A 10,283-nucleotide genomic window follows, 5' to 3' on the forward strand; every position below is an offset into this window, starting at 1 on the left:
TGCTCCTGACTCCCTTTTATGTTGTCCAGACCTCTGTGAGATCTACCTAGGGACCCTCCTATCACAGGGATCAGATCAGCCTCCCCTTGATTCGGCTTTCTCTGCCTAATCATGGCTCCTCCACTTTTTACCTTTCATGGGCAGTGTGTTCCCTATGCCCCAGTACATTTCATGAACTCCTAACTCTATCTCCACAGCTGTCTCCTGGTGGATGTAACTAATGCAAAGAACATATTCGCCATTCACGTATCTGACAAAGGATGGAACAATCTTTGAAATACAGTAAGACAAGCCAATTGTTTTTTAGATGGACAAAGACTTCATTTAAACAGATATGCAAATGGAAAACAAGCACATGAAGAGATGTTCAATATCATAAGGCATCTGAAAAATAAGAAGTAAAAGCACAGTAAGATATCACTCACTACACACCTATTAGAAGAGCTAAAAAGACTGACAATTTCAAGTGAGGAAGAGGATGTGGAGTAACTGACATTTGCATACATTGCTGGTAGGAGTATAAAATGGAAGAATCACTTTGGAAAACAGTTTGGTTGTTTCTTATAAAGTTAAATTTGTATTTAGCATATGACTCAACGATTACACTTCTACACACTCACTCTGGAGAAATGAAAACTTGTACACAAAAGAGCTTGTACAAGAATGTTCATAGCAGGTTTACTCACAATAGCCAAGAACTGGAAACAATCCAAACAATACGTGAAGGAACAAATTCTGGTATATCCATACAATGAAAAGAGTACTTGGCGATAAAATGAAAACAACCTACTGGTACATGTAACCACGTGAATGAATCTCAAAAACACTATGTTGAGTCAAAGAGCCAAATACTTAAAAGGACATATATGATTCCATTTCTATCGAGTTCCAAAACTGGCAAAACTAATTTGGAGTGATAGAAATTCAATCAGAGGTTGCCTCAAGGAGTGAGGGGCTGACTGCAAAGAAGTATGAGGAAATTTCCTAGGGTGATGGAAATTTCTGTATCTTGATTCAGTGGTGGTTACACAGGGGTATACATCTGTCAAAACTCATCAAACTCTACATTCAAAATGTATGCATATTACTGCATGTAAATTATACCTCATATAAAGTTGATTTCATAAAATGTATTCCTGGCATGTATAAATACTAAATAAGTACTAAATACTAAGCAAACATAGAAATACTATATCTAACAGTATTTGTTAGTATTGCAAGTGCAATATTTATCTCATTTACATTTAGATGGTTATTGCCAGAAAATTAAGAGGCTGTTGGTCTGTTTATTTTTCTTATAGCCAGAGGCCTTATCAAATTCCCTTATTTTGTCGTTTTTAATGGAATTCCTTTGGGTTTTGTGGGTATACAATTATATAAACAACAAAAAGAAATAACTTCATCTCTTATTATCCAACATTTTTAAGTTACTTTATTTACCTCTCTTATTGCATTTACTAGTCTTCAAAAGAATGTTAAGTAATAAAAAAAAATTAATAATAATGGGGATCACCAGATGGCCTTTCTTTTCTCTGCTTTAAAGGAAACATCTGAGTGTTTAGACTAGCAGTTGGATTTCTCATAAACTGTCAATATGTAATTTCTTTCCATTTTATTTTGTTAAATTTCTTCAAATTATTTTTCAGCTTAGATAGCATATGGCTTTTCTCCATTAAACTACTGATGTAATGAAATATGCTTATAGATTTCCTAATATTGCAACAGTTTGCTTCCCTTGAATAAAACATCTTGAATTATTCTTTTGATAAGGCAATGGATTCCCTTTTGAATATTCATAAGCTAACTTGAACTTTAGTTTTTTTGTTTTATACTATCTTTATCAGGTTACTATAAGGCTGGCTTCATAAAATGATTCAGGGCATTTCTTTTTCTTTGCCCTAGGAGAGTAAAAAATATTTAATTATCCATTGTCCTTTAAAGATTAAAAAGGATTTAAGGCATTTGCCTGTGTGTCAAGTCTTCATGCTATTTTTTATAGCGGATATTTAATGTCCAATTTTTCTAGGGTAATCAGTCTCTCCCTGTTTTCTACTTACTGGGTCACTTTTATTAGAAAGTCATTCAACATCTCCTAGGTTTTCAAATGTGTGGCTCTTGAACTTCAGTTAGTAATGTATACCACTGGAATTTCTTTCTGCATCATTGCCTCCTTTCTCTTTTGTATAATTTTGGTGGTGTTGTTTTTTTTTTTTTTCCTTAAATCAAGGTCAAAAGAGGATTACTGAGGGTGGGTGGCTGGCTCAGTCCCTGGAGCATTCAACTCTTGATCTCAAAGTAGTGAGTTCAAGCCCCACATTGGGTGTAAAGCTTACTTTAAAAAAAAAAAAAAAAAAGGTTATCTGCCTTATTGGTGTCTTTAAAGAACCAGCTTTAGGATTTATTTAAGTTTGGTAATCTTCTCTTTTATTAATTCCAATTGATATCTTTATTGCTTTTCTTACTAGTTTTGTTGCTAATTAAGATATATAACAAAATTTATGTATTTTTTCTTTCTTCTTTAATAATAAAGATATTTAAGCCTATAGAATTGCTTCAGTATAGCTTTCATTTGGTCCTATGTTTTCTGGTAGGAAGTGTTCAGATTTTAATTGCTTACTGTATGTCGTTTTAATTTTTATTTCCCCTTTGATCTAAATGTTATTTACAAAGGTGTTTCTAATGCCCACTATTATAATTCTTGGAGTCTTTTTTTTATTACTTATTACTAATTTTGTTGGATTATGATCAGATAATATGATCAGATAATATGACCCAGATAAAATGTGTGGGATTTTAAGTTTATTAAGGTATTTTATGTAGCCAAGTATAGAATGTTTTTACACATTCTATATTTATACATGGACCTACCAAGTAAGTTATATAAATTACTATAATTATATATGTATGCATATATATAAAATGCAAAATTCTGAGCATTTAATAATTATAACCTAAACCACCACCCACTCTCAGACACATGCTCATGGTTCCCCTTACTTTGCTTATTTTTTTAACTCCTTTTCATAACAGGTATCCTTTATGATCTTATAACAAACTACGCAATTTACTTATACAGTGCTTACTGTTTATCCTGTCCATTCTACATGAATGTAAGGCGGACGAGAGCTGGAAAGTTTTGTCTATCGTTCACTGATGTATCCCAAAAGGTACAACGGTGCCTGGCACACACACACACAAAATACGTTAAATAAATAAATGATCGTGCCACATCACCACGCAAAAAAGCAAAACTACTGGTGTCCATTCATTCACTAACATCTTAGATGCTTCACCATCTACCACGTGTCAGAACCGTGCCAGTGCTGGGTTTACGTAAAAAAGTCTCTGTCCTCACCCAGCCAATAGGGCACGCGAGCCGGAACGCGAGCCGGAACGCGAGCCGGAACGCGAGCCGGAACGCGAGCCGGAACGCGAGCCGGAACGCGAGCCGGAACGCGAGCCGGAACGCGAGCCGGAACGCGAGCCGGAACGCGAGCCAGTGAAGGATACCGTGAATCCATGAGAGATGTATTCGTCCCATAAATGTACTCTTTATATGTAATGATCCCAAAATGGCCGCGCTAGCTAACTTTTCGGCCCTTATTGTCCTTTGCTTCTAACAAAAACCGTTGGGCTGTCAAATCCCTACAACGTACTGAGGAGGCTTCTGAAAGTGAGAGAGTCCTTGGCCAGTAATCGCCAATCCGCCTAACTACCTCCAAGGGTTTTACCGACGCGCGGGGCTCCAAAACCCACAACGCCGTCGGGACCGCAGTGGGAACGCAGTGTTTCACTGAGCGTCCTGGCTGCCCTCCGCACAGGCCAAGGGCGGACGGGTCCCGCGAGGCAGGAATCTGCCTCGCCCACAACAGGTGCTCGCCGACACTCTGGGTCCACTGAAGGAGTCCACAGCTCCCAAGCGCAAAACGCACAAGCGGCAACCTGGACTCACCCGACATCACCCAACACCACACACGCATGCGCAGCAGCTGAGGCACGACCCGCAGCCTTCGCCGGTCCCTCGGACCGGAAGGAGTTGCTGGCGCTTCCGGCGGTGGTTGCCTCGGTGATGTCGTGGGTTCAAAGTACTCCCTTGGTCCAGGGTCCCGGAGAAGAGGGGGACGTGTTTGACGAGGAAGCGGACGAGTCGCTCCTGGTGCAGCGGGAATGGCAGAGCCACATGCTGAGACGAGTCAAAGTAAAGCTGCGTGGCGGGAGCGGGGAAGCTATGCCGGGTTGTGGGGGAGACGGGCGCAGAGTTGTCAGAAGTAAGGGTCTCGAGAGTAGAGGCACAGTGGTCGCAGCCTGGCCCGGCGCTGCCCTCCCCACCCCCTTGCCTTCCACTCCGGCCCGCGTCCTGCTAGGATTTTCCAGTGGGGTTACTTGAAGCCGTGTGAAACCACCGGGCGCGTTAGACGCTGGAAACAGACCAAAATAAACTTGGTCTGGACTTTGATGAGGATCACAGAGAAGGTGGGGGAGAAACGTATACACTGACTATTGCTAATTATGGCTGTCAAAGGACATTTTTTACCTGGGTTGCTTGAAGGGGTGAAGAGCGTAACGTTAGGAGTGGTATTAATCAAGACATATGGAAAAAGTGAACTTAAGAATAACGAAGAGCGATGAAGGGAAGCTACTGGTGGCTAGGTGAGGGAATACTGAAGTTGGTTTCTTTCTTATTTGTTAGGTGTGAATTACCCGTATCTCATTTGCCTCATTATTCACTGAAACTAAGCTTAATACCACATCCCCAATTTCCAGTTGGAGCACTCAGAGCTTAGTTCACATGGCGAGTTTGATTTACACCTAATATCATTGCCAACCATTAAATCGCCCCTGATCTGCCCTTAATGTATCAGGAAAATGTTTGCTTACCCCAACAACCTTGTTACCAGTTTCAGAAATGCTTTATGTGAAGCGTGGGCTGGACCAGTCAGTAGTGATCATCTTTTGAGCGCTGTGGCGCCATTGAAGATGCTGGACAAAATCCCTGCCCACAGAGAGTTTGCAGTTTATTTGAATTTAGGTATCAAGAAAAATTTCTAAAATCACACTTTTCATTTTTTTTGCGAACCCAGTTGAGTTCATTGTTGAAGACCTTTGATAACCTCTTTACCGCCCTGCCTTGTCACATCAGTCAAGGCTGCCTAGGGGTCAGACATGTAACTCTCAGTTTCCTTTCTGTGAAGCCATTTTTTTTTCTTAATTTTTTTTTTAACGTTTATTTATTTTTGAGTCAGAGAGAGACAGAGCGTGAACGGGGGAGGGTCAGAGAGAGGGAGACACAGAATCTGAAACAGGCTCTAGGCTCTGAGCTGTCAGCACAGAGCTTGACGCGGGGCTTGAACTCACTGACCGCAAGATCGTGACCTGAGCTGAAGTCGGACGCTTAACCGACTGAGCCACCCAGGCGCCCCTGTGAAGCCATTTTTAATAGGTTTTTTTTTTTTTTTAACTGTGTAGGAATCATTATTTTTATTTTTTTTTAATTTTTTTTAATGTTTTTTATTTATTTTTGAGACAGAGAGAGACAGAGCATGAACGGGGGAGGGGCAGAGAGAGAGAGGGAACCACAGAATCAGAAGCAGGCTCCAGGCTCTGAGCCATCAGCCCAGAGCCTGACGCGGGGCTCGAACTCACGGACCTCGAGATCATGACCTGAGCCGAAGTCAGACACTTAACCGACTGAGCCACCCAGGCGTCCCGGAATCATTATTTTTAAATGTGCCAAGTAAGTCTAGACTTCAGCAGTGAGATAGGCCAATAATAAACTTTTATGGGAAGCAGTGTCTGCTTTGGTTGTGTGACTGTGTCATTTGTTGTGGAACCATTATGTTAAATAGTAAATAGTGAAGGCCTGTTTCATCAGTTTTCTAAATTGGTCCTATGACTTTCTAGAGAAACCTATAGTGGTTCATGTGGTGTTAATCACAGCCACAATTCTTCGTTATTTATTTTTAGGAAGGTTACAGAGATGGAATAGATGCGGGCAAAGCAGTTACTCTTCAACAAGGCTTCAATCAAGGTTATAAGGAAGGTGCAGAAGTGATTATAAACTACGGGCAACTCAGAGGAACATTGAGGTAATTTTGTAACTTAAATGCTGAGAGTCAGTTTAGCCTCAATACTGCTGGAGGACTTTTGAAAAGTCGTAGGTAAAAATAAAGTATTTGAACTGAAGTGTTTTTCCTAGTCTTAAATCCACAAAAGAGTACTGCAGAGTATAGAATAATATTGCCTTCAAAAAGTCAAAAATCATCACTTCATCCACTTTAGTATGTGAGTCAGGTGTGGTCCTTTATTGCAAGGAAATGATAGGAAGGTGGATATTTTTTGCTACTGAACTACCACTAAACTGTATCTCAATTTAAAAGATCTTCACATGTGGCAGAACACAATATGACAGACGTCTAGACTAGAATTACATGATGAGAATTATAACTGGTAATAGAGAGGGAAATAATTCTGTTTATCTTAGTGCTGAACATTGGATACCTGTCACGATTCCATAGTAATAATGACATATGTCAGGGCCAGCTAGTCAGATGGCACATGGAGCTAGGAGCATGATAGGCTTGTCTTCTCTGACGTTGTATACCTTTTAAATTGTCCTCTATAGAAAAAAAAAAAAAAAAAAACATAAAATTTTCAAAGAATCACTAATTTTTAAAAGAGCAGAAAATGGGGCACCTGAGTGGCTCAGTCGGTTAAGCAGCCAACTCTTGATTTTGGCTCAGGTCAAGATCTCTCATGAGATCTAGCTCCACGTCGGGTTCAGGAGTGAGCACGGAGCCTGCTGAAGATTCTCTGTCTCCCTCTGCCCCTCCCCCCTCTCTCTCTTTAAAAAAAAAAAAAAAAATTAAAAAGAGTAGAAAATAAGTCATCAAAGCAATTTCATTTTTTGAGCTTTTAGAAAATTCAACTATCAGATATCAGAATTTAGAGTCTACTACAGTGGGAAAATGATCAAGTACTCATTTTACATCAAGTTAAATCTTTTATAATCTCAGAAAACTTATTGCTAAATCTTTTGCATCAATTGATTACATTTTTAAAACATGACTACTTTTCACAACAACCATTATTTTATGTCATGATTACCTGAACAATCTGAAATGGCAGAAAACAAAAAGTACTGTCTGTACTAGAAAAATAAAGAAAAATATTTGTTAGGACTAGAAGAATTCTTAACCTTCTTCAAGAAAGTTGTTAGCTCAACAGGGTCGATTCTATAACAAAGTTGGGAAAGAGAAGTTGCCTCAGAACTTTTTTCCTGCCCCACAGTGTTTTGATGGGAAGCACCTATATGGTTGGAACAATTGTTTTCAACCTTGGCTGCACCTTGATATCAGTTGGGAAGCTTGAGACTCTGATTTCATTCGTCTTGGATGTGACCTAGACCTTGACAGTTTTAATAGCTCCCCAGGTGATTCTAATGGATATCCAAGTCTGAGAATCACTAGTTCAGAAACTGTTGGATGTCCTTAAAGGAGAAACTAAGTTTTGTGATGTCTTCTCTGAGTTGCATCCCTTTTAAGTGGAAGCTACACAGTCACAAAGAGAAAACCTAAAATCAAGAAAAGTGGATGGAATTGTGAAAGAGGTCTTAGGACCTCTGATTGGTTCATTTTTCATTGGTTCATTTTTTTCCTGTTTAACTCTTGTTTATATTTTCATTCAGTGCTTTGCTCTCCTGGTGTCACCTTCATGATAATGGTTCGGCTCTGATCGGTAAAATAAATAGTCTTCTGGATGCAGTTGGCCAGTGTGAAGAGTATGTGCTCAAACATCTGAAATCAATCACGTCTCAGCCCCATGTGGTAGATTTATTGGACTCTATTCAGGATATGGACCTTGGTCATGTAGCTCCAGCTGAGAAAAAGATGGATGAAGGTAAAGATGAAAGACTCTGTGAAAATAATGCTAAGCTTCACAAAAACTGTGGCAAGAGTCTTAGTGAGGCAAACTGTTCATCTCTAGAATGTTGTAGAATACAGGAGCAGCCACATTCTGAAAACCCAAGCCTCACATGGATTTTAGAACAGACAGCCAGTTTGGTCAAACAGCTGGGAGTATCACTCGATGTATTACAGCACCTCAAACAATTATAAAAATTCTCTTCATGTTTCTAATGAAAGTAATGTTGAGAACATTTGTTGGAACACTTTGTTTCTTAACAAACTAACCAAAATTTGTAGTGGTTTCTACATGGAACACATCACTTGTAGGTTATCCATCATGGAAGTTTGAAATGTTTTCAAAATTAACACTATTAAATGTAATAAGAGCTTTTTTTCTTTGTCACTGTCACCGGTAATTTTTATGTACTTTAAGGTACACTCAGAAACTCTAGTTGCGACGAGTTTCTGATCAAAATCAGGCATTTTCAGACTCATTAGCAAAAGTGAACAACAATCAAATGCATTTTGTAAGGACCTAGCTCTGCTTTCTCCTCTTGTCACTCTCAGGTGATTAGGACAGTATCACCAATTAATCAGACCAAAGTTACCATTAAATAGCCTGGTGGATAACACTGTAAATAGCCACACATAGGTGTATAGAAATATATATATTGAAATTAAGAGGCTATAAGTATAAGAAACTGAAGAAATGTTTATACTGATGATTTAAAAACTACTAAAATTCATTTTAGTTTTGTGTTAGAGGCAAGGACATACAATTCTATGGAAAATACAAAATATATTTCATGTTCAAAGTACCTACTTAGTTTTTCCAAGTATTAATGAGTTAGGAGTTGTGTTATCCAGCAATGTGCCAGATTATTTCTAAACTGCAGTTTGTCTTACATATTCACATAGTAGTAAAACACTGAAACCACTGACTTCTGTATTACCTCGTAGCAATATTCTTTGTCTAGCATAGACAAAATTAGATTAAGCTTTTGCTCTAGGACCTAAGCATATAAAATCAGGAAAGGAATTTTCAGCACTTCCTTGGCCTAAAACACGAAGTTGTGTGAGGTGCCTGCCGTCAAAGGCATCCAAATAATTGCCCTTTGTCAATGGCCTCAATTGCTTTTTCACCAGTATTTATATCTAGTATCTACTCTAAAAGACAGGCATACTAAGATGGAGAATCCAACATCTTTCAAGAGATTAATAAAATATTCTATTGTGATCTTACCACCTCCTGAAAGTTCATAGAACATGAGAAATTAAAGCAACAAATTTGAAGTCAGAAGACCATATACTGGGGTGTCTGGCTGGCCCAGAGGAGCATGTGATTCTTGACCTAGGGATGGTGAGTTCAAGCCCCACACTGGGTGTAGAGATTACTTAAAATCTTTAAAAAATAATAATAGTAAGTTAAAAATAAAAAGACCGTATACTGTTTTAGGATTTCTAAAACATGCTAAAGATAACCAAGTGCCATTTGACATCACCTTTAAAAAAAAATGCTTATATCTCTCTAGATTAAACACTATTTCAGAGATTTACTAATTTGTCTTGTTACATATTCTTTTCTGCGTTTATGGATACAGCCAAAATCTCAAATCCACATGGAATATTATAAGCAGTCTCTAAGTCTGAAAGTGTTGTTCTGCCCTGCATATTAGATATGAAATGTCCATCCCTAATGATGCCTCTCAAGAAAGTCACCCTGAGTGAAAATTTCACAAGTGCAATAAACCTTGAGATTTTATCTGGGCTCACCCTGCTAAGGTTCTCTGAAGATAACACCCCTTGCCACCATTGATAATATGGTGTTTTTGTGCAGATGTTCATAAAGAAGGAAATCAAGAGAATTAGCTGAGTGGATGGGGCTGTTGGTCAAAAACATCTTTTAAAATTGCTTTGCCTTTTAAAGACAAGTTTGTGGACTGCAGAGGAGTATTAATGGTATGCTTATTATACCTGTGTTCAATGAACGTGAGTAAGGGAAAGAAACCTTGCTCGCATTATGTGTTTTGCTTTGACACCTCTGCTATAGGCCTGCCAGTTCTTGTCATGAAGGACCCTAGCCAACCATAATGGTAAAGCAAGACTGCCCCAGAGTGGGCACAGCCCGACACTCAAGGCCCAAAACCCATACATTAGGCCTGAGTGATGTGGCTTCCTTACAAACAGGATTTTCACCTTAAATAATTTCTAGATGCCGAAATACCCAGAGCTTTTTTGTTTGTTTTAATGGGAGGGAGAGTCCACAATACTCTGCTTTCTGGACATTTCAGTTGCTAGAGCTGCTGAGGCCACCAAAATGTTTGTGATACACAAGCAGGCAGTGGGCAGCTGAAGTTACCTACCTGCATCCTTATCTCA

The 10,283-nt window shown here is 39.1% G+C and overlaps 1 protein-coding gene and 1 long non-coding RNA gene across 3 annotated transcripts in view; one reads left to right on the forward strand and one right to left on the reverse strand.

The window, feature by feature from the left end:
- LOC121028923 (uncharacterized) overlaps positions 1-4,035 on the reverse strand; it is a 48,575-nt gene extending 44,540 nt beyond the window's left edge. For both annotated transcript variants that reach the window (XR_005789501.1, XR_005789500.1), the window contains exon 1: positions 3,953-4,035. This is a non-coding gene — a long non-coding RNA (uncharacterized LOC121028923). The remainder of the gene's footprint in view (positions 1-3,952) is intronic.
- YAE1 (YAE1 maturation factor of ABCE1) lies at positions 4,021-8,297 on the forward strand. Its single transcript, XM_040473006.1, has 3 exons — positions 4,021-4,198; positions 5,965-6,086; positions 7,685-8,297. Exons 1-3 carry the CDS (start codon positions 4,070-4,072, stop codon positions 8,112-8,114), a joined length of 681 nt encoding a protein of 226 aa, XP_040328940.1. The 5' UTR covers positions 4,021-4,069; the 3' UTR covers positions 8,115-8,297.
- The last annotated feature ends 1,986 nt before the right edge of the window (positions 8,298-10,283 follow it).

Source organism: Herpailurus yagouaroundi, unplaced genomic scaffold (assembly GCF_014898765.1).
Source record: "Herpailurus yagouaroundi ecotype Mexico unplaced genomic scaffold, PumYag 100, whole genome shotgun sequence".
NCBI classification, from domain to species: domain Eukaryota; kingdom Metazoa; phylum Chordata; class Mammalia; order Carnivora; family Felidae; genus Herpailurus; species Herpailurus yagouaroundi.